Source organism: Gopherus flavomarginatus, chromosome 3 (assembly GCF_025201925.1).
Source record: "Gopherus flavomarginatus isolate rGopFla2 chromosome 3, rGopFla2.mat.asm, whole genome shotgun sequence".
Classification (NCBI taxonomy): Eukaryota; Metazoa; Chordata; order Testudines; family Testudinidae; genus Gopherus; species Gopherus flavomarginatus.
This window is the reverse complement of record NC_066619.1, coordinates 142,802,989-142,830,562: the sequence shown is the minus strand read 5'-3', so window position 1 is coordinate 142,830,562 and position 27,574 is coordinate 142,802,989. Positions and strand designations below refer to the sequence as shown.

At 44.7% G+C, this 27,574-nt stretch overlaps 1 protein-coding gene across 1 annotated transcript in view; it reads left to right on the top strand.

Moving 5' to 3' along the window:
• Window positions 1–23,765, top strand: part of ERI1 (exoribonuclease 1) — a 34,192-nt gene extending 10,427 nt beyond the window's left edge. The window contains exons 2-7 of the mRNA XM_050948322.1: window positions 521–696; window positions 12,905–13,115; window positions 15,370–15,453; window positions 17,735–17,844; window positions 20,783–20,897; window positions 22,831–23,765. Of these exons, the coding sequence (XP_050804279.1) occupies window positions 521–696; window positions 12,905–13,115; window positions 15,370–15,453; window positions 17,735–17,844; window positions 20,783–20,897; window positions 22,831–23,073 (939 nt within the window). The 3' untranslated portion in view covers window positions 23,074–23,765. The remainder of the gene's footprint in view (window positions 1–520; window positions 697–12,904; window positions 13,116–15,369; window positions 15,454–17,734; window positions 17,845–20,782; window positions 20,898–22,830) is intronic.
• The last annotated feature ends 3,809 nt before the right edge of the window (window positions 23,766–27,574 follow it).

The window sequence follows — 27,574 nt, the reverse complement described above, 5'->3', positions numbered from 1 at the left end:
CATTACACGTAAGTGTGACAAATGTCTGCTCCCACTGTCTTTCCCCATTGGTATGTTGCACTAGGGATGGAAATATTGTTTAAAAAGTTAACCATTTAAACAATTAAAATTATATTTAACTGGTTAATCGATTAAAGGGAGAGGGGCTGGGGCCAATCCTGCCGGCCTGGGGCTGGAGGTTAATGGTTAGGGTGGATTAACGGTAAGACTAATGCTTGCTGTTTAACATTTAATATTTTACATCCCTGTATCATACCAAGAAATAATTTTAAATCCCAGTCTCTTCTTTTTTCTATGATCTATATATTGTAAAGGTATATGATGGGAAGGAGACAGAATGGGCTTTCAAAACTGATAGTTGGCATATTGATGTATTTTTAGCTATATAAACCAATACATACTATGTGTGAGGAAAATTGCATGATGCTACATTGAGTTTTGGTGATGGAAGTATGTGTCAGTTGTAATTACTTAACTTCCATTTAGCTTTTTAAAACTAATTGCAGACTTTTTCTTCTAGGGCAAGCAGCGTTGTAGACTTGATGGCGAAGAAAATAATGGACAACATTGCACTTCCAGTACAAGTGATTACAGTGACCCAGTTTACAAAGAAATTGCTGTGACCAATGGTTACATTAATAGAATGAGTAGAAATGAGCTCAGAGCTAAGCTTGCAGAATTCAAACTCGAAACCAGGTAAGATTTAGTTATAAACCTGTTAATCATTTCTGAGGAACGCCAAAGCTGTTATTTGATTGCCTTTAAAATTGCTGTAGTAAAGTAGGGGAAGTCTTCAATAATCTGAATATTAATTTTAAAAATATTTATCTTAAGGTTTTCCATAATCCCATCTCCATAGTATCTAAGTGGTAAATTTAGCCTCTATTATCAGACAGCATTTGTAAAAAAATATACTCTTGGTGAGACCTACACATAGTTGTGTATAGCACAATTTGCCTAGTGACCCTTGTTCCCATAACACTGCTGTCCTAATTCATGACGTTTATTCATAAACTGGGTAGAAAGATATTGTAAATTATAAGATTCTTAAGAAATGTTTTCTGTCATCTTTTCGAAGAAAAAGAACTGTAGAAATTTTAAGGGTTCTGAAATAGTCTTTCAAAACATTCAGCGTTTAGAAAACTAAGTTAACATGTACTTATTATTTATATTGTAATATTACCTAGGGATCCCATCCATAAGAAGGCCCCATTGTACTAGGCATTGAACAAACACAGAGTAAGAAACAGTCCCTGCCATGAAGAGATTATAATCTAAATAGAGAAGATAAAGTGTTGCAGGGAGGCTATGTAACATACAATCAAGTGAACAGTGTGGTGTTTTGCTGGCATCCTGTTGGTTCTGTGCTGTGCGTAGGGGGCATGGGATGTTTGGCTTTTTGTTTTGTTTTGATATTTTTAAGTGAGACTTTGATGGAAGGGAATTAGCTATACAGAGAGTGAAAGGGACAGGTGATAGGGGAACATAGAAGACAGGTGGAGTGAGGCTGAAGAGAAAGAAAGTTTAGACTAAAAAGTGAAAAAAGCAACCAGACTGAAAAAATCATTACTGTCCAAAAGTCCCAGCTGCTTCTGCTTTTCTCTGCTCTTGTTGGCTGTCTTTCTCGGTGGCCCTCTCTCAACAGTTTTTGTTCCCCAGTCTTACATGGCTAGGGCCCATGGGCCTTGGAATGAGGAGGTCTCCCTACACAGTTCAGGGTCCAGGAGTACTGGGAGGGAGAACACCAACTGGGGCTTGGTTCCCCTACCTCTTTCTCCCTAATGGTGCGCCCACTTGCTTCTACTGCTGCCAACAGATATTGTCTGGATACTATCTTTTAAATTGCGCTCCATAAAGAGGATCTTTTAAGTCTTGAAAAGTACATAACATAAAGTATGATTAATTTGGAAGGCAGGGAAACTGAAAAATGTTAATGATGGTGTTTCCTAGGTTCCCCTAAAAAACAACCCAGGGTCACACTTGTATTAATTTTATTACAATGCCGCTGTTAGGTCAGATAGAAAAGAGATGGAGCTTATTTATACACACACACATTCACTGCATTCATACCCCCATGTACCCACACACTTACACAGGCAGAGAGTTACCGGAGACAGCATGGAGGCTGAGAAGCTGAAGCATGGTAGATCTGGTGGGACTGTCTGCAGTCACAAATCCAGGCTGCTGAGAGGGTCAAGAAGCAGGGGCTTGTGTGCATGCCTTCTTCCTCTCATTTTTGGAACTGGGCAGCTCCTGTCACGTACACTGAGTTTTCTTTCTGTGTCCGTCATTGAGAAGCATTCCCAGACCAGTTTCTTTCATGCATACCAAGTTCTTCTTTTCTTTTCAGCACTTCATGACTGCCTTCTCAGGGTAGATTATATTAGACACACCTGTCTCCTGTCTCCGGGCTCCTCTCTCCTTGCAGTTCCTCTCCGCCCAATCCCACATACACTCCCTTGTTCACACTCCCTCATTCACACTCTCTGAGAGATGGGATATTACAAAGCTTGGAAGTTCATACAAGTGGCAACCTGAAAAGGCCACAGAGCTTGCAAAGGTTACAAAACTTAAAAGGCTATGCTAACAATAACTGAAGTTACAAAGTCTGCAAAAAGGTTGCAGAACTTCATGATACAAGTTACAGATCTTACAATTGCATTCGAGCAGAGGCTTTACCTAATATTTCCCGCCCCTTGGTCACCCCAAATTGTGGTCACCATCCAAAGGGGGACGGCGTGCCTCCGCTCATTCATTCCAGTGCTTTAACTGCCAGAACAATTCCGGATTTTCATTACACATAGCATGTCCACAGTAACAGAAATACATATCAGAATATTGACCGGAGGATGTAACAATGAGTGTCAAACAGTCCTCTTCATGTATAACATTTAGATGAAAATCAGAACATTTGGTGGGAAGGTAAACAATTGGCTAAGGGGGTAGTTATCACAGGCTTTTGGACGAAGGTGGCCACCATGGGGATAGGTATGTGACTGACAATTTGGCAGGAGATGGAGGGTTAAGGAGAGGGAGGGTTCTAGCTGGAATTAGAGGGCTGTGAGAATGGTTTGCTGCTATTCCTTGCCTAATATGGTATCTTCCCTCTTCCCAAACACCATAATGCTAGCAATGAGACAAGCGCTACAAGACAAACATAAAACATGAAACATAAAACACAGGACATGAGACAACATAGAAGTTTTGTCGAGATGATGCACCATGGTACGTTTCAGTTGTTCTTCAGCTGGTACCAGCTCTTTCTGGTGTTCTAAAAAAAACAGAAGCTGCGACAAGGACTTAAATATTGTAAACTGTAGGCTATCGTAGAGAGGAACATGGAGTCGGGGTCATCCCCCCTATATGCTTGAGCTGTCCCTGACGGACCCACTTCCCCTGGGGGCCTCGGTCAGTTTGGAACACTGTATCACTTCCCTTATTACAAATAGTAAATGGTCCCTCCCACCTTGCTTGGAAGGGCTTAGTGTTCCATTTCGTGTACATTACCTGATCACCCACCTGCCAGGTGGGTGGTTTCTGTCGCCCCTTGTCCATTTTTTTCCTGATCCTGTCCCGTTGTTTGATGCATGAGTTGAACAGCTTGAGGAAGTTCCTCCCTTAGAAGTTTATACCGTTGGATCAGTTCTGGACTGGTGGGGTCAGATGGGGAGGGGACCGATTGTGCTCGCAGAAGTCGCATTGGTCGTCCAAACATTAATTGGAAAGGCGTCACTGAGCTACTGTACCGAGATCTGCTCCTGATTACGGCTAGCACTAAAGGCAAATGTTTAGTCCAGACCCCCACTTCTCTGACAAGACTTTAGACAAGGCTGTTTTGATGGTACGATTTATACGCTCCACCTGCCCAGAGCTATGAGGGTGCCTAGGAATATGCAGCTTTCACTGTATTCCCAAAGCATCCAACAATGCCTTCCAGACTGCCAACACAAATTGGGGTCCCCTATCTGAATCAGTTACCTCAGGAGATCCCTATCTACAAATGATCTCCATGAACAGAACCTTAACTGTTTTCTCCACGCTATGGGTTTTCATGGGGAACGCTTCTACCCATCCCGAAAACGCGTCCACTGTCACCAAAAGCGAGGTACATCCTCCTTCCCCGGGTGGTAACCCTTCAATAAAATCTACCTGGAGGCGAACCCATGGACCTCCAGGCTCTCGCTGATGACCTAAAGGCAGCCGATCCTCAGATTCCCCTGTTCGGCGTGGGTTAAAAGCAGCACATGTAAGACAATTTTGTACCCAATTGGTCATGTTCTGTCGCTGTCCTGGCCAGCGGGCTATGTCTCTAGCTCGTTGCAGAGTCCCTTCCATGCCTTCGTGGGCCAACACATGGGACCAACATATAATTTCCTGTTGATCCCACCATGCTGGTACTACTACCGGGCAATCCTCTCGGTGTCCATCTTGCTTCAACTGCTGACGCAGGGCCCCTCGTGTGGTGACAGCAGCCACCACAGGGCTTCTTGCTAATCCATCCACTTTATTGTTAAAAAGGGCTTCCACTGACGAGTCTGCACTGTGATGACATTTTACGTATCCTACTAACAATTGATTAGGGTTAGCAGTGACCCACTGGTGCACACCTTCCCAGGCCTTACGATGGACCAACTCCTTCCCGTCAGCACTTCTCTAGTCACTACTGGCCCATTGTGGATCCATTTTGTCAATCCTCCTAACACATACTGAGAATCTGAAAAGACCACCAAAGGTCCCAGACACGACTCCCAAAACGTTAAACATTCCATCAATGCCTTTAATTCAGCCAGCTGTGCTGACCCTTGGGGCCAAACTCGCACTACTGACTTATCTTCCAGATTTATGACTGCGCTCTGTATGTGTTTTTTTCCCCTCTTGTACCCAAGCTGCCCCATCTGAAAAGTAAATGTTGGCCGGTGCGGTTAGGCTCTGTGCTTGCTCTATTGAGGTTACCCAACCCACCGGCACTAGATTGGTCTTTGGCACAGGGCACTCATGTTTTGCCCCTTTGTCTGAAGCAAGACCCCTGGTCGTTGCCCAGAACCTGGGGTATTTTGGTATTGGACCCCTCGATTTACCAAGGCCAGGGTCCACTGAGCCATCTTTGGGTTACTTACTCCTGCTTGGGTGGGTTTTCCTGACAATATATATTTTAAGGGGATGTGAGTGCTCTGAATAATAACTGGATTATCTCCCACCACTGCCGCCCCTACTTTCAGCGCCCATATTACTGCTAGACATTCCCTTTCACATGGGCCAAACTTTTGCTCCACTGGTGTTAAAAGGCATGAATAAAATGCTATTGGGGCTGTTTTCTGCAATGGGTCCGCTTGTAACAACACCACAGCCAATGCCTCAGGACTGGTGGCGACCCTCACGTATATCAGAGGGGTAGCCATGTTAGTCTGGATCTGTAAAAGCAGCAAAGAATCCTGTGGCACCTTATAGACTAACAGACGTTTTGGAGCATGAGCTTTCGTGGGTGAATACCCACTTCGTCGGATGCACATACACATGCATCTGACGAAGTGGGTATTCACCCACGAAAGCTCATGCTCCAAAATGTCTGTTAGTCTGTAAGGTGCCACAGGATTCTTTGCTCCCTTTCCACTAGTGTACCTGGAAGGGGGAGCAGGCACCACATGCGCTCTCTACTCCTTGTCGCTCCTTTCCACTAGTGTACCCTATCGGTGGTTCCCCAGCAACTCCACCACTAATGTTACCTAGGTTCCCCTAAAAAACAATCCAGGGTCACACTTGTATTAGTTTTATTACATTGCCACTGTTAGGTCAGATAGAAAAGAGATGGAGCTTATTCATACACGCACACATTCACTGCATTCATACCCTCATGCACCCACACACTTATACAGGCAGAGAGTTACCGGAGACAGCATGGAGGCCGAGAAGCCGAAGCATGGTAGATCTGGTCATGAATCCAGCCTGCTGAGAGGGTCAAGAAGCAGGGGCTTGTGTGCATGCCTTCTTCCTCTTATTTTTGGAACTGGGCGGCTCCTGTCACATTCACTGAGTTTCCTTCCTGTGTCCGTCACCAAGAAGCATTCCCAGACCAGTTCCTTTCGTGTATACCAGGTTCTTCTTTTCTTTTCAGCACTTCATGACTGCCTTTTCAGGGCAGATTATATCAGACACTCCTGGCTCCGGGATCCTCTCTCCTTGCAGTTCCTTTCTGTCCAGTCTCACATACGCTCCCTTGTTCACACTGTCTCTGAGGGATGGGATATTACAAAGCTTGGAAGTTCATACAAGTGGCAACTTGAAGGCCACAGAGCTTGCAAAGGTTACAAAACTTAAAAGGCTATGCTAACAATAACTGAAGTTACAAAGTCTGCAAAAAGGTTGCAGAATTTAATGATAAAAGTTACAGATCTTACAATTGCATTTGAATGGAGGCTTTACCTAACAGATGATATTGTTACATTTATTGCATTTCTGTTTTAAAGATCACTTGTTAAGGAAATTTTTTTTAATTGATTTTTTTTCTTACTTTATGATAAAGTGTTGAAAGGGGAGGGAGGTGTTGTCTTATATACTTCAACTGAGGTTGAGATGGAAATAGGAAACAGACTTGTTGAAAGTCTCTGGGTAAGGATAAAAGGGGTAAAAAAGCAAGGGAGATGTCATGGTAGGGATCTACTACAGACCACCTAACCACCTATGACACTTGTTTTGCCCTTACCAGGGAAGCCGGCACGGAGAACAGTACATATCACATGCTGAGCCTCAGCCAATCACTGATTTTACTGTTCCAACTTTCTGCGCTACATGCATCCGACGAAGTGGGTATTCACCCACGAAAGCTCATGCTCCAATACGTCTGTTAGTCTATAGAGTGCCACAGAACTCTTTGCTGCTTTTACAGATCCAGACTAACACGGCTACCCCTCTGATACTTGAAGCTTTCTGATTGGCTGAGCCTGGGGCCAGGAGCCAATCAAAAACAAGTGGCAAGCCTACCTGGCAACAAGCTACCATGGCCGTGGAAGCCAATCACACAAGATACTGCAAGAGACCCCCTTCCAGCTCCATTAATTATAACATGACTACAAAGTTATTTACAGGCAACTCGGTAAAAAGCAAGCCCATTTCTGCGTGGTTTGTTGCTGGCATTCTGAGCAGTTGCCTGTCTCCCTGGCTGTCTCCCAACGTTGAACACATTGCATCTGTGAATAGGAGCATATCCAACACGTAAAGCTGCTACAGAGAAATTTACAAGAACTGGAGAACATCTGTTGGAGTTCGGGAGGAGGTGCGGGCTCTTGGCTGGGGCTGAGGGGTTCACAGTGTGGAAGGGGGCTCTGGGCTGAGCCTGGGGCAGGGGGTTGGGGTGCAGGAGGGGGTGAGGGGTGCAAGATCTAGGAGGGAGTTTGGGTGCAGGAAGAGTATCAGAGGGGTAGCCATGTTAGTCTGGATCTGTAAAAGCAGCAAAGAGTCCTGTGGCACCTTATAGACTAACAGACGTTTTGGAGCATGAGCTTTCATGGGTGAATACCCACTTCGTCAGATGCATGGGTGCAGGAAGGTGCTCTGGGTTGGGGCACAGTGTTGTGGTACAGGAGAGGGTACAGGGTTCTGGCTCTGAGAGGAGGGTCAGGGCTGGGGCAAGGTGTTGGTGCAGGAGGGGATATGGGGTGCTGGCTCTGGGAAGGGGCTGGGGCAGGGTGTTGGGGTTCAGAAGGGGGTTTGGGATGCTGGCTCTGGGAGGGGCTTGTGGGTGCAGGAGGGGGTTTGATGTGAAGAAAGGAGTATGAGGTGCTGGCTCCGGGAGAAGGCTGAGGGATGGAGATTGGCCTCCTACCAGGCAGCACTTACCTCTGGCAGCTCCTGGTCGGCGGCAGGCACAGTGAGGCCAAGGCAGACTCCCTGCCTACCCTGGCCCCACACCATTCCCGGAAGGGGTCAACATGCCCCGAGGAGGGGGCGGAGGAGGGGCATGTGGCTCCATGCGCTGCCCCTCTCTGCAAGCACCGCTCCTGCAGCTCTCCCAGCCAGTGGGAGCTGTGGGGGCGGTGGTTGCAGGCAGTAGCAGGCCACTTTTGGGAGCAGCGTGGGGCTAGGGTAAGCAGAGAGTCTGCCTTAGCAGCAGCCACACTACACCGCCGGAGATCGCAATCAGCTGGGAGATCCTCTAGGACGGGTCGGCAGCCTTTCAGAAGTGGTGTGCCAAGTCTTCATTTATTCACTCTGATTTAAGGTTTTGTGTGCCAGTAATACATTTTAATGTTTTTAGAAGGTCTCTTTCTATAAGTCTATAATATATAACAAAACTATTGTTGTATTTAAAGTAAATAAGGTGTTTAAAATGTTTAAGAAGCTTCATTTAACATTAAATTAATGCAGAGCCCCCTGGACCAGTGGCTAGGTCCTGGGCATTGTGAGTTCCACTGAAAATCAGCTCACGTGCCGCCTTCAGCATGCCTGCCATAGGTTGCCTACCCCTGCTGTAGGATCTACCAGTCAATCGCGATCGACTGGTTGGTGATCATGGGTTTAGATCGACCCCACAAAACAAGCAACGCAAAAGGCTCGACCTTTTCGGACGAAAAATTTACTCCTTGGCGATGCTACAATTCAGAGTTACCAACTATTCTGCTTTATTAGCTAAATATGGTTATGATAATTATGGTGAGCTCTTTCACGAGGAGCTTCCAGAGGAGAAACAAACACATTTCAAGGCTATTCTAAATGAGGGCCAGCTCGTTGCTTCAACAGCCCTCAAAGTGTCCTTGGACGTGGCGGACATGACAGCTATGACTATGGCCACAAGTATGGTTATGCATCGAGCATCCTGGTTACAATCCTTTGGCATACCTGAAGAACTCCAAACCAAAGCCGAGGACCTACTTTTCGACTGAGCAAAACTATTTTCAACCAGGACAGATGAGGTGTTCCATTCAATGAAAGATTCTAGAGCCACTCTTCACACTTTGAGGATCTACACTCCACCTGCGAAGAGAAGACGATACCAGCCATATCAGAGGAACAGAGAGATTCCTCATCCAACCGACAGCAACAGAGGCAATACGAGAACCAAAGATAACATTTGCAGCAGTGGAGAGCACCTCAATCTCAACTGTTGACATCTCAAACAGCTGCACTCAAACAACAGTTTTGAAGTTAAGTTGAGGATCTGAACAATCTCCTTCACCCAACCTGTCCCCATGCTTTGGTTATGGATGTTAGAGATTGTACGATTGGACTATACCAACCCTTTTACCTCCTGCCCACATACCCTACCCCCATCCCTGTCCCTCTTCAGGGACCCTTCTTACAAGCACTTGTTACGATAAGAAGTCGATCATCTTCTACTACTAGGTGTCATAGTACGGGTGCCTTCGCAAACAGGGGGAAGGAGTTTTACTCCCACTACTTCTTGACCCAGAATAATGGGGGATGGAGACCTATCTTGGACCTCAGGAAGCTCAACAAGTTTGTACGAACTCAGAAGTTCAAGATAGTCATACTGCATATGATATATCCAGCACTGCAAAAAGAGGATTGGTTTTCAGCCCTTGACCTCCAAGATGCTTATTTTCAAATTCTATACCCCTCTCTCACAGAGAATACCTGCGGTTCACAGTACGACAAGAATACTTCCAGTACAGAGTACTACCATTCAGCCTATCCACTGCACCAAGAGTATTCTCCAAAACCTTAGTGGTAGTAGCAGCACATCTACACAAACAAAGGATAATGATCTTCCTATACCTCAACGATTGCCTTCTCAAAGGCCCAACTCAGCAAAGAACTGGACACAGTCCAGATAATGATCACGCTATTCAGGGATCTAGGGCTGCAGATAAATAAAATAAAATCTACTCTAATCTCTGTTCAGCAACTGGACTTCATTGGGGCACATCTCAGTGCCATAGAGGCCAAAGCATCCATATCACGGAACTGATTCACAACACTGACAAATCTTATCTCAGAGGTCAGAGTCAGCCCCCAAATACTGGCCCGTATAGGTCTGCAACTGCTAGAACACATGACACCCACAGCGTTTGTGGTACAGCATGCAAGACTACTACATATGCGTTGCCTACAGGGCTGGTTGAGCTTGGTATATATACCCAGCAAGCACAGCCTATACAAATTATTTACAGTACCACCCTTGGTCTTGGACTGTCTACACTGGTGGACAAGACCAGAAAATGTATGCATGGGCATCCCATTCCAACAAGAACCCCCTAAAATAGTCATCACAACAGACACCTCGCTGATAGGCTGGGGCGCTCACATGCATCAGCACACGGTTCAAGGCAAATGGTCTCCTGCGGAGGTCCACTTACACATCAACCTACTAGAGTTACGCATGGTACTCAATGCCTTTGAGATTTCCTACCACACATAAGGAATGAATCAATTTGCAGAATAACCGACAACCGATCTGCATGGTTTACATCAATCTCCAAGGGGAAGGGAGGCAATGCACCAAAGCCATGAAACTGTGGAACTGGTGCATACGCCACAACATAAGACATTTGGGCCTCCTACCTTTTTGACTGTCAGAACTCAACGGTGGACACGCTAGGCAGATACTTTTCTTGAGACCACGAATGGGAAGTGAAGGAGGGAGTCCTGCAATCTATTTTCCACTGTCGGGGCTCTCCCCTCATCGACTTATTTGCATTCCCAACAAACTACAAATGCCCAATGTTCTGCTTGAGAGTGGGGATGGGACCATGATCACTGGGGGGGCACCTCCCTCATCACATGGGGGACACATCTCATGTACGTGTTCTCACGGATCCCCTTGATATCTCGAGTAATACACAAGATATGAATAGACATGGTCATCCTGAGAGTCCTGATGTGACCCAGACAAGCCTGGTACCCTTACTGAAGCGCATGGCGATATGCGCTCCTTGAGCTCTCCTTCATTATCTGGACCTGCTATCCGAGAACAATGATCACACTCTTCACCTAAATCCGGATAAACTCCACCTACAAGTGTGGCTCCTGCATGGTTCCATCATGGCGATCTAACCTGTTCAGAACAAGACTAAACAGCGGGAAATTGACACGCATAATACTTAATTTAAGAAGTGGAAAAGATTCTACTCATGGTGTCAAGAGAAATAATTGATGGCCTCCACAACACCACTACCGATAGTGTTGGAATACCTATTGGAGCTAAAATGCTCGGGTTTAGCAACAAGCTCTATCAAAGTACATCTTGCAGATGTTGCAGCATTCCATCATGATATCAGAGTGACCTTGATCTTCGCACACTCTATTACTAAACACTCCCACACAGGCCTCCAGAACATTTACCCAGAGGTTCGCCAACCTACTGTGGCCTGGGATCTCAATCTGGTATTGAAATGCCTCACTGGACCACCATTTGAACCCCTAGCCATTTGTTCCCTACTGCATTTGTCCATGAAAGTGGCATTTCTGGTCGTCATTACTTCCGCCAGATGGGTGAATGAGATAGGAGCCCTCATGGCCGATCCTCCCTACACAGTATTCTTCAAAGACAAGGTCACACTACGACCACATCCAGAATTTCTGCTGAACATAGCATCATCATTTCAAATAAACCAACCAATTCATCTTCCCACATTCCATCCAAAACCACATGGGACTCCCAGCAAAAACCATGTTGCGTACATTTAAATGTGCATTAGCTTTCTAAATGAAAAGGACTGAGCCTTTCCGAAAGTCCCCAAGACTTTTCATGTCTACTACTGAGCGTTAGAAAGGATGCGCATTATCCATTCAGTGATTATCTAAATGGATCTCCACATGCATTCAACAATGCTATCGAATTCAGAACACGGACACTCCTACACACATCAGAGCTTATTCCACATGCTCATTATCGACCTCAACAGCATTCCTAAACAATGCACCTGTAACTGAAATTTGTAGAGCATCCGCTTGGGCCTCCGTCCACACATTCACTGATCTGGATCCGATGCCATGGCTGGTCTAACCGTACTTACCTCTACAACGCAAATGAACCTGAAGTCCCTTCCGCCCTCTGAGGGGCACTGCTCTTCAGTCACCTGAAGTGGAGCACCCACATGGACAGAACTCAAAGAAGAAGAGAAGGTTACTCACCTTGTACAGTATCGGAGGGTCTTCAAGATGTGTGTCCTTTGGGTGCTCCACTACCCACCTTCTCCCCTCTACTTCGGAATTTGCAGTAAGGACTCCACGATAGAAAAGGAACTGGAGGGATCGAGTCATGTGTATGCTAGAAGCGGCATCAATGGCACCGCGAGATACCTGTGGCACACACGTGACCCACCTAGACACTGCTACTGTAAATCTCTGATTGGTTCTGGGACGCACCAACATCTGAAGTGGAGCACCCACAGGGGGTCACATCTTGAACTTCAACCATTCCATCATGTTAACTGTGATAACACAATCTGATATGGATGACTTTTTACCCTAAGTTGATTGTAATCATGGCCAAATGCCTTAATTGTACAGTTCATTTCTGCTCAAAGCAGTTTTTCCTTATATCTTGGAATCATTCATCTACCTCTTGATTTGTAACATGGCAGTTCTCAGCTAGCAACTCCCTGTACAATGGTTTTAAAAATAATTTTATTAAAAAATAAAATCTCTCTCCAGTTTTTAACCTTCTGCCATTGTAATCATTATCCAAATTGCCACTGACTTCAGGGGTGCAGGATCACAGCGTTAAGGTTTTTCAGAATACTGAAAAGTAAATTGTTCTACTTCAGGATCATTTAGCTGTTTTGAAGATAAAACTAGACTGCATAGTGACTTTGTGCATCATTTATGACTCTGTTTTGAATAAGCTGAAGCAGTAGATTTGGCTTCATTTCTGGATTGATGAAGCAGTTAATATGAACAGAATTGTATTGGAATATGAGTTCTAATACTGTGTCTTGCTCCTATACAGGGGAGTGAAAGATGTACTGAAAAAGAGGTTGAAGAACTACTATAAGAAGCAGAAGCTGATGCAGAAGGAGCCCGCTAATGGAGACAGTTACTATGATTACATCTGTGTTATTGACTTTGAAGCAACCTGTGAAGAGGACAATCAGTCTGAATTTACACATGAAATAATTGAATTTCCTATTGTTTTATTAAATACTCATACCCTAGAAATAGTGAGTGACCTACTTGCTTTGCCTCTTGTGCTTTTTGCTTCAAAAAGTAGGGACTGATCAGTTCTTAAATAGCTACAGAACTTGGAGTTAAAGGGACACAGCTAACATACAGCCAAGAATGATACTTGCTTCTGTATTTATTTATTTATTTATTTTTGAAGACCAGATTTGAAGTTGACCATGTCCCTTAAACAATTATACTTTGCATTTTTATATCTGGGTAATATACTCAGTCCTGGGTTCTTCTGCCTTTGTTTGGTTTCCCATTTTTTAAATGTCTGTTTTTCTCCAAGATCCACAGAAACAGGAGAAATAGTGCTCTCAAATGCATAAAATATTATTTTCCCTTAATCTTTTTTTTCCAATTATGGTAATCTTAGAGCTAATCTATATTAGAAAACTTGCACTATTGTAATTAAGTCAATTTAATATCAATCTAGTTGCACCAGTGCACATTTTCTAAAATGGACAAGGTCTTAATTGTATGTTGTAAATAATCAGGTAGAAATGTGACTTAAGTAGATGTTGCTGTATACCTCTGTCCAGTTCAACCAACAGTCATTTAGAGTAGTGTCCTCAAAATCTTCCCTATGTTGATAACATCCCTTAAGATCCTCTCCATCTTCAGAGAGACAAAACTAGAATGATACCTGGTGGCATATATGGTGGTGTAGATCCTCAGAGTGATGTTCACTTGGCTACCTGATAGGGTTGTTTGTGGTTTAGTTAATAGTTCCTCATCTATAAAATGGGGATACTTAAAACAGATTAAGGGACTTGGTGAAGGCCTCACTGCCAGTGAGAACTAGGTTTAGGAGCCAAGAGTTCTTGGCTTTCAGCCCTGAGCGCAGTTCATTACACCAACTCCAGGATAAGGCAGCATGTTCCTAAACATGGAGTTTTCTCCACTTTGGCTTTCTTATTGTGCTGATCAGAGATTAATCAGTAATGTTATGTCTTCACTGCAGAGTTAACTCAGATAATCAGCACCCAGATTAGTTTAGCCTGAGTACGAGCAGCAACACTGCAAAGCCACACCTTCATTCAAAGTTGTGCCTTCATTAGTGCTGCACTAACTGGGGTCCCATTTTTCTTTATGCTGTAGTAAGTTGAGATGCTCTGATTCTTTCCCAGTGAATTGTGGGAGAACTTTTTTCCTTCTGGGCACACAAGTGGAATTTGGGGAAGGCATTGGAGTATTAACCACATTTTAGTGATTTAGCCTGCATTCTCACTGCAAAGGGGGTGGGTTATGAGCCCAAGTGAAAGCCTCAATCCATCCTTAGCATGTTGAGCCAACCAGTTCAGGTTGAAAACACTATTAATCTTGGGTCAGAGGTCTTTGTGTGTGGATGGAAGCTGGATGAGGAGCAACACCTGAGTAAGAGCCCCAGGTTCACTCTGCAGTGAAGGCAAATGTTCGTTACCCTGTTGGGACCTCAGTGCATAATCTCTAAAACCTGGTCTACACTTAAAACCTTTGCTGCTATAGCTACATTGGTTACAGGTATGATTTTATTTATTTAACGACATAGCTACCAATAAAACTCTAATGCATATTCAATTATACTAGTATGAGCTCTCTTATGCTGAGAGAATTGTATCCACACTAGAGAGTATTTTGGTATAGCTAACTGGTATAACTGCACCAGCAAAACTGTCTAGGCTTGGTAAGGTCTACTTCATATGGCCCTACAGAACGTAATCGTAGTTAAAGATTAACTCTTGGGTTTCCCATTTGATGGAGTGCAAAAGAGAGAGGATCATTCAGTTAGCAACATGATGAAACCCAGCATATATATGCACCTCATATGATAGATATCTCAGGAAGCTTTAGGAACAGAGGTCATCCAACAATCAAATCATATTACATCAGAGGGCAGCCCATGGCTTCCCTGTAACTTCAGTTGATGAGGGGAAAAAAGCGATTCCTAGTCATCTATCAAAGATGACACATGGAAGCAAATATATTTATGTGGATTTTATTTTTGGTAAATGCTTTTTACCTTGGAACTGTATATCACAAAATTTTGTAGTCATTTATTAATTACATTATTGCAGTCCCATTTATTTGGTAAACTTCAAATGATGGACAATGGCTAATAAAGAGGGCTCAAATATGAATATTATCTGGCTGTTTGATAGTTAACAATTCTTTTCAAACACAAGGCTAAAATCCTATGAAACCTGACTTGTGATTGTATGTGTCACCATGGCACTGTAAAACATTTGACATTTTTATCCCCTCTTGTAGGAGGATACCTTTCAACAGTATGTGAAACCAGAGATTAATCCCCAGCTTTCAAACTTCTGCATCAATCTGACAGGAATCACTCAGGTAACATCTTCCATATCTGTGTGTCCAGACACAAGTTTGAATGAAAAGGTTAACATTTTGTCAAGGTTTTTAGATTTAAGTTTCAGTGTATGGTTTTAGGGTTTACTTTCCTGATTTTTTTCCTCTCTTCTCCTTCTCACCACTTGATTTGTTTCTGAATCAATCCTTCAAGCAGCAAAGTTGGGAGCTCAGAGGAGAAGCACAGATTTATTCCAAGTCCAAATATAAGCAAACCTGTGCAGATAGCCCAAGGATTACATGACTGTTAAGAATTAAATCTTTGCTCTCTTTGCTTGAAGATGGGTTTGTAAAGGAGTTATATTTAGGGGAACTGGAAATGGAGATTTATAAGAATAATACATCTTTTAAAGTAAGTACAGTTTAAGGCCTAAAGCCCTTGAAGTCCTTATTAGTTTTCTTAGGCCTTGTCTACACTGCCACTTTACAGTGCTGAAACTTCCTCGCTCAGTGGTGTTAACCCCCCCACCCCCCCTCAGCGATGCAAGTTTCAGCACTGTAAAGTGGCAGTGTAGACCGTGCACCAGAAATTCCCCTTGTGGGGGTGGGTTTTTTTTTACAGTGCTGCTGCCATGACTAAACAGCCACTTTAAAGCGCTGCACATACCCTAAGTCTCCACCCATTCTGGGGCCTCTTCAGCACTTTTGTAATGCCGTTGCTGAAGAGCTTAGCCAAGAACTCACCATATTTTGACTAGTTTGGATTAGTTCATAAATGATGTAATGAGCCAAGTTTCTCCACTTTACAAACCAGCTTAAAACTACTATGTACTGTTCTTAGTGTGGATTGGGATGGGCAAACTTTCGGGCCAAGGGCCACATCTGGGTGGGGAAATTGCATGCAGGGCAGGGGGTTGGGGTGTGGGAGGGAGTGCGGGGTGTGGGAGGGGATACGGTGTGCAGCAAGGGGCTCAGGGCAAAGGATTGGGGCAGAGGAAGGGTGTGGGGTGTACGAGGAGGCTCAGGGCAGGGAGTTGGGGTGCAGGAGGAGTTCGAGGTGCAGGCAGGGGGCTTAGGGCAGGGAGTTGGGGTGCAGGGTGCAGGAGGGCTTCGGGATCCAGGCTGGCAGTGGCATGCGCCAGGGCAGGCTGCCTGCCTGCCCTGTCCCCAGCCCTGCTCCGCCTCAGGAAGTGCTGCAGCCCTTGGGGAAGGGGTGGTGGTGGAGGGCTTTGCGTGCGCTGCCCTTGCTCTGCCTCCAGGTACCTCTCCCGAAGCTCCCATTGGCCGTGGTTCCCTGTTCCCGGCCAATGGGAGCTGAGGGGGGTGGTGCCTGGAGGCAAGAGCAACACGCGGTGCCCTCTGCCCCCGTGCCCGGGGCCGTGGTACCAGCCACTTCTGGAGAGGGCACGGGGCCCGCGGCACCACCAGGGGCAGTCCTACGGGACAGATCCAAAGCCTGCGGGCCGTAGTTTGCCCACCCCTGGTGTAGATGCTCAATCTGTCTTTGGTGCGTAGATTGAGGTATTGTTTCTGATTTCTTTGTTTAGATCTTGTGTGTGTACAGTAGATGTCTGATGAACATCAAAACTTGCTGTTTTCGTGGTGTTTTGGTTTTTGAGAGAAGGGAGTTTTCTGGTATCTGTTTTTACTTCGACCAACAATAAAGATTGTACATTAATGATAATTCCTCTCTAATGGCTGGATGTGGATCCTCTATAGCTGCCAGTTTCCTGCCAGCCCAAAGAATCTTAAATGGTTGCAAGATGACTGGTAGTGGTTTTAGTTTAGTTCTGGATTTTAGTCTAAGTTCTATCACTGGCTGACTGTTTGACTTACTGCAGGTCACTTAGATCCTGGTTTTTAGAAGTATTGAGATGTTGTTTTCAGTGTTGCGATGCCTAACTGATTTAGGAGCCTAAATTGATTGTCAATGAGATTTAGGCTCCTAAGTGTCTAAATCACTTTAAAAAAAGATTTAGGCTGCTAAATCAACTAGGCATTTTAACAGTGAGTGCAGCAGTGCCTCAGTATCTTTAAAAATCTGGGCTCTTAAGGTCTGATTTTCATTCCCACCCTCCCATAGGTGGTGTTAATTGGATCTTTGAGTACTTACCACCTATGAAAATCAGGCTTTTAAGATCTCTTTGTCTCTGAAACTGGGATAATGTGTAGCCACCTCAGAGGAGTTTTGTGAGCCCCTCTTGTTTAAATGTTTTTAGTTCAGTGGAAGTATGTCGTGTTAGTCCATGTTTAACTATAATGTCTTACACTACACATTTTCTTTTAGAAAATGTACCTGACTTTTGTTTTTATTTATTCTCAGGACCACGTAGACAAAGCTGATGCATTTCCTCAGGTTCTACAAAATGTTGTAGACTGGATGAGACAGAGAGAGCTGGGAACCAAATATAGCTATACCATATTGACTGATGGGTATGTCTTGGAAAGTAGGGTGCAGATTTTATATAGTAATCTTTTAAATGCATTTTAAAACTGAAAAGCAATTCTTAGATTAATCTACTTTTTGTAACTGGTATTGCCAAAATTAGAATGTAACATTGGCCCTAAGAGCACATGTGAGTACTTTCTTTTTCATTTGGGCTATAGATCTGAAAATGAAATTGAGTAGGGCTTGAATCCACTAGGTGGCACCAATTATTTTCCAGCATTCTTCTTTTACACTCTTTACACACTTTTCATATCATTAATAAAATTAACAAATATGAGTACAAAATATAACATGCAGTATTGAGGTTGCATAGTTAGATTAAAAGTCATGAAAATATGAAAGTTGATGTGCTAAAAGCAGTGTTAAATGTTGGCTACATATTTCAGAGTGGTAGCCGTGTTAGTCTGTATCAGCAAAAAGAACGAGGAGTACTTGTGGCACATTGGAGACTAACAAATTTATTTATTGGGTTTTAGCCCACAAAAGCTCATGCTCAAATATATGTTAGTCTTTAAGGTGCCACAAGTACTCCTCATTCTTTCGGTTGGCTACATAATACATCTTATGCTTTACATTACCATTATCTGTAATATGTGCTAATATTTAACCAGAAAACAGGAAAAGAAAATACTGTATACCACATGTTAGGAACAGTGGCCTAGTGAATAGAACACTGGAGTTGGGCTCAGGAGGCCAACATTCAGTTCCTGGTTCTGCACGGAATGTTCTCATGTGACTCAGTCTACCCTGTGCCTGAGCTTCCTAACGGTGATAGTTCCTTATTTCACAACGATTTTGTGAGAATAAAATACATTAATGATTGTGAGGTACTCGGATACAAAGGTGATGAGGACCATGTAAATATCTAGATAGATATGCAATGCAGACAACATAACATTGGTCTTAGATTCGTCACTCTTGCATCTCATGGATTTACATATTTTAAGACCAGAAGGAACAATCTTGTCTGACCCAAATAGTGCAGGCCAGAGCATTACATCCAGTCAAGTGTGTCTCCTTTTAACTGTGAAATTTTAACATTCTATTTGCCTTACCACCCCCTCCCCCATTTTTTAAATGAGATATAAGCAGGACAGGCAATTTTAAATATTAAACTTTACATGATCTCAATGAGGCTTCATAGTGCACACCTTTGTGAGGTGAATGGTGTCTGTCATGGGGTTCACGCACTGCTGGAAGCGCCTCCTCCTGGCCATCCTTGGGATTAGCTCCTGTCAGGCATTGCACCTTCCTCCGGCAGTGGGGGTTTCATGTCCTCCTCTTATCCTGCGGCTCTTTCTCACTCCAGGAATCGCAGCCGCCTCTTTGTGACTCAGCCTTCTGGCCATGTCACTATGTAGTTTCCCTGGACCAAATTGTCCCAGGCAGTCCACTGTCCTCTTCCTGGTACTTACCGCATCCCCAGTGGCTGGTAGGGGAACCTCGGCTATCTGGTCAGCAGCCAAGTCTGCAGTCCTATTCCTTGCTGCTATTCCCCTGAGCCTTCACCTACCTTCCTGGCTTTCACCTTTTCTGGGTTTGCCAGCCTCCCAACTCCTTCCACTCAGGGATTGACTGCAGTCTACTTCCCTGCAGCTTTATACAGGCCCTATCTGTTCTTGTTCAGCTGAATTTGTTTCCAGTTAGTTCCCTGCTCCTTGGCTCCTCCTTCAGGTCAGCCTGTGGAGTTAATTGGCCTGTCTGGCCATCTTTACTCCTTTCAGTCATGTGTGGGATGGACATGTCATCACAGTGTCCAAGACAAGCATGTTCTTATATTTGATACTGCTGTTGTTTGCCTGGTAAACATTTTCTGCTAAGCTGGGTTAACAAGGCAATGGTATATCTTATGTTGAGATCGCTGTATCATTGTTCTGGAAGAAGATAAAAAAATGTATTATATGAAAGCATGTAATTTAGAGAAAAGTGTAAAGAACCCTTTCTCATGGGGTCAGCAGAGCAATTTTCTCTGCCAGTGTCTTTTTCCTGTTCTGGATATAAAGGTAGCCTTAAAATATATTTAAGAACGCTAAGTTTCAGTGGGACACAATCGTTCTTTCCAAGTAAATTGTCCCAGCAGCAGCCCCTTCCCCTTCTAGGCCCCCCTGTGTTACCTTGGAAAAACATGCAGTTATGTCACAGAGAGGGCTGAGCTTATTTTGACTCAAAGATTTTAGTAGGTGCCAGTGTCTTGCTCAGCAGTTGACTTCTTTTCAATCACTTATTTTTATCTCCAAACCAAGAACAGAAATGGAAACATAATGGAAGTTTTTTCACTAACTTTAAATGTAGTGCGTTCTGAGGAGGTTCTTACAACAGAATGTTTACTTTTCATCCACAGATCTGACAGATTTAGAACTTATTTTGGATTTAAAAAAATACTATGGGATCTTGAATTGTCATCAAATCAGTTTCATTACTTGATTCAGGAAAGTAACCTTTACAGAGTAAGCGTCAAATGTGTTCCTGAAGTGACTTTCACTCAAGGGGAGAAGATACAACAGGATTCCTTACCAGTCAGCTGTATAAAAACTCACCTTTTGGGTTGGATGTGCATGAGGTTGGAAGGGTGACTGGCTTCAGAACGCAGAGTTGGAAATGCCTGGGGCCATTTCTGCATCCTCCATGAGTGAGGATAAGGTCCTAAAAATAAGAGTGTTTGCTTTAATGTCTGGAGTTGACTGGAGACAGTAGCCAATAAGTCCCTCTCTTTTGCTGGTGTTTTTTATTATGAGTGATAAAATTTTTCTTGTGCAATATGTTTTCCCTCCTGTCCATCGTCCCAAAGGAAAGACAAAGAATACTTGTGCTACAAGTTTGCTATGTTGAAAATGTTTCAAATGTCTCTTTTGCTCCTATTTAAGATTTCCTGTTAAAGTTTTGTCTTTACCTTTTCTCTCTCTTCTGCTTTTTCCCCCCAAGGTCTTGGGATATGAGTAAATTTCTGAATATCCAGTGCCGTATCAGCCAAATCAAATATCCCTCTTTTGCCAAAAAGTGGATTAACATTCGCAAATCCTATGGAAACTTCTACAAGGTTTGAATTGATTACAGATTCTTTGGGGAAGATTCAGTCTAAAGTTGGAATAAGTAAAGTCTTGCACACATTTTTATGTACATTATTTTTTGTACTCCGCAGGGTCAAGCTGTAAGACCTTCCAGTTTGTATAATTTCAGTAGCATTTATTTAGGTGGCAGGGCCTTAACAAAGTGCTAATTTTGAGCACCCACAGCCTATTGAATTCTTGAAAATCAGACCACTGCTTAGGTGCTTAAATAAAGATTTAAGACTTTAACTTTAGTGTCCTATCTTTGAAAATCTTAATTCATGTTTTGACTGTTGTAACTTGAAGTAATCTTTTGTACAGTACTGGTGCTCCTGTAGCTGTGTAGCTCTACCACGCTGGAACTAGTTCACCCAGATCTGATCATATTTAGCATTACGGTAGCAATTACTGCTTTACGTCTTCAAAAACTGTACACTACAGAGAGCTACTCTCATAATTCCTATGTGAATTATAGTAGGTAAGCAGCATTTTCCCCATTTTCTGAGACACAGTATCACAGGGGGCATGGGGAAGAAAGAGAGATTGCAAGATTTGCCTAAAGTCACAACAGATCATGCGGAGCTAGGATTAAAATCAGGAATACTTAGCTCATTTACTACTAGACCATGTTGCTGCTTTTTATCCTGATGGGGCTTAAGCTGCTATGTTTGATCCTTTGAGGCTCTGATGAGCTTTGAGTTTAGCAGCCTGGTTAAGCTGTTCAAATCAGAATAGGGCCTGGTTTACCATCTGATTCCATCATGGCAGTGAAACTACTGGATTATGTAAAAGCCACTGTAAATCAATTTTGGAATTAATTCATCATTTCAAACTTTTTGATAACCTCTTCCAAACTCCTCTTGAATATATCTAAAATAGTAGAAGGTATTAGAGATGTTATAATTAATGTTATGTTAAAAGCATAATGCGTAGCTTACTCTAATTTTCTGGGAGACGACTGGATCTCGAATCTTACCTTTTTAATTGAACTGTGCATAGTAATACATCATTGTGAAAGGGACATATCCCACAACTTGCATGTATGATTTTTTTTCCCTTCGAGGCACTAATTGATGTAACTGTCACTATCAGAGTTGTTTGTTGCCAGGTTTTGGCAAATACACAGAACACTGAAAATGCTGCTAAGTGGAAGGGCATCTATCTTTCAGCACCCTGTACTTTGCAGGATTTTTTTTAAAGACCAAATTTCACATTTTAAAGAAAATTAAGAATATTATGTATTTGCACTGCAGCAGTGTCATCTAGTAATTAGACAAGTGAAGGACTCGGAATCAGGACTCATGGTCATCTGGGTTCTGGTGCTGGTGTGCCCTGTGCCTTGGACAAGTCACTTAAGCTTTGACTACACTAGGGAAATCTTTGCAAAAATTTCTCACCATTGCTAACACTGGTCACTAACATTACTGATCACCCAAGTGTAGATTAGCCTCCAGTGTTTTGAAAATCTTCCCTCATGGTGCTTCTAACTCCCTTGGGCATTTTTGAGAATGCTCCATGTCAGTAAGCTGCTGCTCTGAGCAGTGTCAGATAATACAGTGCTTGGAATACTGGTGGCAGTCTGTCTACCCACGGCGCCTACTGTTGCCAGCACTGGTAAAACTGAACTAGAGTTGGCAGTGGTGGGAAACTTTTCTGCAAAACTTTCCCTAATCTAGGCAAGACTCTTATCTCTGTGTCTATGTCCTCATCTGTAAAAGGTGGATACTCCTTTGCTATCTCACAGAGATGTTCTGAGGTTTGATTGTGTGCAGAGTGCTTTGAGATATGAACCAAAAGTGGCATAGCAGTGCTAGGTAGGCATAGACCCACTGCAATATGAGAACTTATGCAGGATAATGTAGAGTTTTTCATGCTGAGATTTTTTTGTCTGATTTCTTTAACGTGGTTCATTTTCTTTGTCAGGTTCCCAGAAACCAGACCAAGCTAACAGTCATGCTTGAAAAGCTGGGAATGAACTATCATGGGCGTCCTCATAGTGGACTTGATGACTCTAAGAACATTGCACGAATAGCTATACGTATGCTTCAGGATGGATGTGAGCTGCGTGTGAATGAGAGAATTCATGGTGGGCAGCTAATGAGTGTATCATCCTCTGCCCCAGTAGAGGGAGCCCCTGCTCCGCAGATGCCCCGTTTTAGAAACTAGGTGTCGAAACATGCTGCATTATGGACCAATATTGAAGACTTCAATTAGGAATTGTTAATACATCTTATCATGTGGCCATTTCAATGAACCAGTTCTGCAATGCAAAGTCTAAAAGCACCTTAAACAACTCTCTCTGTTAAAATAAATGGGGGAGCATATAAACTTTGTTAATTAGAACTTGTGCTACAGCACTTTTCATGCTGATAATATTTTTGTAAGTCATCTTGGCACCTTTTCATGCAAGGTTGATGTGTAGTACGCTGGCAGGATGTTGAGATTTCTTTTTGTGTGTGTAGAATAATTGAAAAATACAAAGTGTGGTTAGCCAGTGTGCCCTCTCCCTCCCCGAGCTCATAGGAAAGAGGATGGTTGTAGTAATGTTTAAAAAACAAATGTGCAATAGCTTTTAGCGTCTTGATTACCCTTTGCATACCTACAATGCACTTCCAGAAGAACTCTACAGTCCCCTGACCAGACTGACTTTATCTACTGTGCACATTTGATAGCAGCAAACAGCCTCCTCTTTTTATGTAAGATAGGAAAGGTGGGGGCATTCATTACTGTTTTAATTGGCTTAAAAGCATTGGAGTGGGGAGTGTCTTTTAAGGAATATAGTTGTCAGTTTCTGTCTCTTAAATAATTGAGTAGCATTGGTTGGCAAAAAACTGTATTGAATAAAAAGCTTTCATCCAGCTATTGGGATTAATTGATTTTTTTAATGTACATATAATCTGTCTGTAAAAGGTTTTAGTCTTCAGAATTTCATGTACTTCCAGGTAATGGGTCGGTCCACTTATTTCTTCTCTTCTCATTCCAAATCAAATTAAGTGTAACCGTTTAATCCATACCAGTCACCAGGACTCTAAAGAAAGGGTGATGTAAAAATACTTACAATATTGAACATAATGTAAAGTATGGCTTGGTATACTTGTAGTGCAGGGGTCAGCAACCTATGGCATGCGTGCCAAAGACGGCACGTGAGCCAATTTTTAATGGCACACTACTGCCTGCTGGAGCAGTGTACCATTAAAAATCTTGCCTGGCCTTCTCTGCCACCTACCCCCGCACGCGGAGGCAGAAGCATAGGCATGCTCATGGGGTGTGCCCAGGCACACCCTGCCAAATGGCCCCACTCTTCCAACATGGCAAGCTGTGGGGTCCGCGCTCCTGGGCCGGAGCGTCCGGCCAAGTGCAGCGAGCCGCCGGCCCCTCCCCTGCCTTCCCCCCTCCCTTGGAGCCATGCAGCTGTGCGCGCAGCGCTCTGGGGGCCGAGGCTGTGCGCTCCCGCGGGGCAACGTTTGGCTCCACGGGGAGGCAGACACAATCCCCCCCTCCCCTGGAGCCTTGACGCCGTGCGTGCAGTGCTCTGAGGAGCGGGGCTGGCTGCCTGGCTCTGTGCGGAGCAGAACATGCCGCTAGGAGCCTCATAGTAAGGGGGCCAGGGAGGGGGTTGGATAAGGGGTGGGTGCAGTCAGGGAGCGGGGAGGATTGGATAGGGGGTGGGATCCCAGGTGGGGTGGGGGTCTCTGGAGATGGCAGTCAGGGAGCAGGGGGGGTTGGATGAGGCATGAGAGTCCCAGGGTCTGCAGAGAAGTGGGGAAGGGCCTTGGGGAAGGGGGGGTGGAATAGGAGCACACACCCCCTAGCCCCCTGCCCTGACCCCCCGCCACAGCCCTCTGCCCTGAGCCCTGCACACACCCCAGGCCCGTGCCCTGAGCCCTGCACACACCCCAGGCCCGTGCCCTATGCCCCGTGCCCCACACGCCCCCAGGCCCCTGCCCTGAGCCCTGTATCCCCCTCAGACACACCCAGCCCTCTGCTTGACTCCTTCACCACCCCCCTACGACCCCAGCCCTGATTCTGGCACCCCACACATACCCAGCTTCCCCCCTGCCCTGATACCTGCACCCCCCTCACATGCCCCCAGCCCTCTGCCATGACTCCTTCACCCTCCCACATACCCAGCCCCCCCACATCCTGACTCTTGCACCCCCCCCATCCCCACCCTGAGCACCAAATGGGAGCTTCTGCACACACATACACACATTCCTACCTGCACCCCTCATACCAATGGGAGCTGCCCAGGTAAGTGCCCCACACGCAAACCTCCTGCCCCAACCCTGAGCCCCGTCCCTCATTCCAGCTCCTGACCAGACCCTTCACCCCCAGCCCTGTGCTCGGTCCAATCCCACCCTCAGCTCAGTGCAGAGAGAGGAAGAGAATGGGCCAGAACCAGGGAGAAGATAGGTACCCACTGTATGTGGGCAGTGGCAGGACCCCAGACCGGCAGCGAGCTGAGTGGATCCGGCAGCTGGGATCCCGGCTGGCAGGAGCCGGCGGATGGAACCCCTGAGTGGCAGTGGACTGAGTCGCTCAGCCCACTGCCGGTCTGGGGTCCTGGCTGCTGGCCTCGCACAGCCTGTCGCTGGTCTGGGGTTCTGGCTGCTGGACCCTTGCCAGCCGGGGTCCCGGCCGCAGGCCCCACTCAGCCCGCTGCTGGCCTAGGTGAACAGAACCCCAGATCAGCAGCGGGATGAGCAGGCCGGCGGCGTAAGAGCAACATTTTAATTTAATTTTAAATGAAGCTTCTTAAACATTTTGAAAACCTTGTTTATTTTACAATACAACACTAGTTTAGTTATATAATATATAGACGAATAGAGAGAGACCTTCTAAAAAACATTAAAATGTATTACCGGCGCGTGAAATCTTAAAGTGAATAAATGGAAGACTCAGCATACCACTTCTGAAAGGTTGCCAGCCCCTGTTGTAGTGACACTGGATATTCTGTAAAAACTATTGTATTGCCAAAGAAATACCAATTGCATTTATGTAATGACCCATACCAAACAGTTGTGAAAATGTCAACCTTGATGTATTTTAAAGAAGCCTTATTGAGAATGCAGGAACAAACCATCCCGATGTGCAGAAAGAATAGCAAATATGGCAGGTGACCAGCTTGGCTTAAGAATGAAATCTTTGGTGAGCTTAAACTTAAAAAGGAAGCTTACAAGAAGTGGAAATTTGGACAGATGACTAGGGAGGAGTATAAAAATATTGCTAGAGCATGCAGGGGTGTAATCAGGAAGGCCAAGGCACGATTGGAGTTGTTGCTAGGAAGGGATGTGAAGGGTAACAAGAAGGGTTTCTACAGGTATGTTAGCAACAAGAAGAAGGTCAGGGAAAGTGTGGGACCCTTACTGAATGGGGAAGGCAACCTAGTGACAGATGATGTGAAAAAAGCTGAAGTACTCAATGCTTTTTTTGCCTCTGTCTTCACAGGCTAGATCAGCTCCCAGACTGCTGCACTGGGCAACACAGTATGGGGAGGAGGTGAAAGAACAGGTTAAGGACTATTTAGAAAAGCTGGACATGCACAAGTCCATGGGTCCAGATCTAATGCATCCAAAGATGCTGAGGGAGTTGACAGCCATTGGCCATTATCTTTGGCATGGCGTGGTGATCGGGGGAGGTCCCACAGTATTCTTGCGAGCAAGTTAAAGAAGAATGAATTGGATGAATGGACTATAACGTGGATAGAAAGTTGGCTAGATTGTTGGGCTCAATGGATAGTTATCAACAGCTCGATGTCTAGTTGGCAGCTGGTGTCAAGCGGAGTGCCCCAGGGGTCCTGGAGTCAGTCTTGTCCAACATCTTTATTAATGATCTGCATGATGGGACGAATTTCACCCTCAGCAAGTTAACAGATGATACTAAGCTGTGGGGGCGAGGTAGATATGCGGGAGAGTGACCTAAACAAATTAGAGGGTTGGGCCAAAAGAGATCTGATGGGGTTCAACAAGGACAAGTGCAGAATCCTGCACTTAGGATGGAAGAATCCCGTGCACTGCTACAGGCTGGGGACAGACTGGCTAAGCAGCAGTTCTGCAGAAAAGGACCTGGGGATTACAGTGGATGAGAAGCTGGATATGAGTCAGAAGCTTGCCCTTGTTGACAAGAAGGACAGTGGCATGTTGAGCTGTATTAATAGGCGCATTGCTAGCAGATCGAGAGAAGTGATTATTCCCCTCTATTCGGCACTGGTGAGGCCTCACCTGGAGTCTTGTGTCCAGTTTTGGGCCCCCTACTGCAGAAGGGATGTGGACAAATTGGAGGGAGTCCAACGGAGGATAACAAAAATGATTAGGGGGTTGGGGCACGTGATTTACGAGGAGAGGCTGAGGGAACTGGGATTATTTAGTCTGCGGAAGAGAAGAGTGAGCAGGGATTTCAATAGCAGCCTTCAACTACCTGAAGGAAGGTTCCAAAGAGGATGGAGCTAGGCTGTTCTCAGTGGCAGTAGATGACAGAACAAGAAGCAATGGTCTCAACTTGCAGTGGGGGAGGTCTAGGTTGGATATTAGGAAACACTGTTCACTAGGAGGGTGGTGAAGCACTGGAATGGGTTACCTAGGGAGGTGGTGGAATCTCCATCCTTAGAGGTTTTTAAGGCCCAGCTTGACAAAGCACTGGCTGGGATGTTTTTAGTTGGGGATTGGTC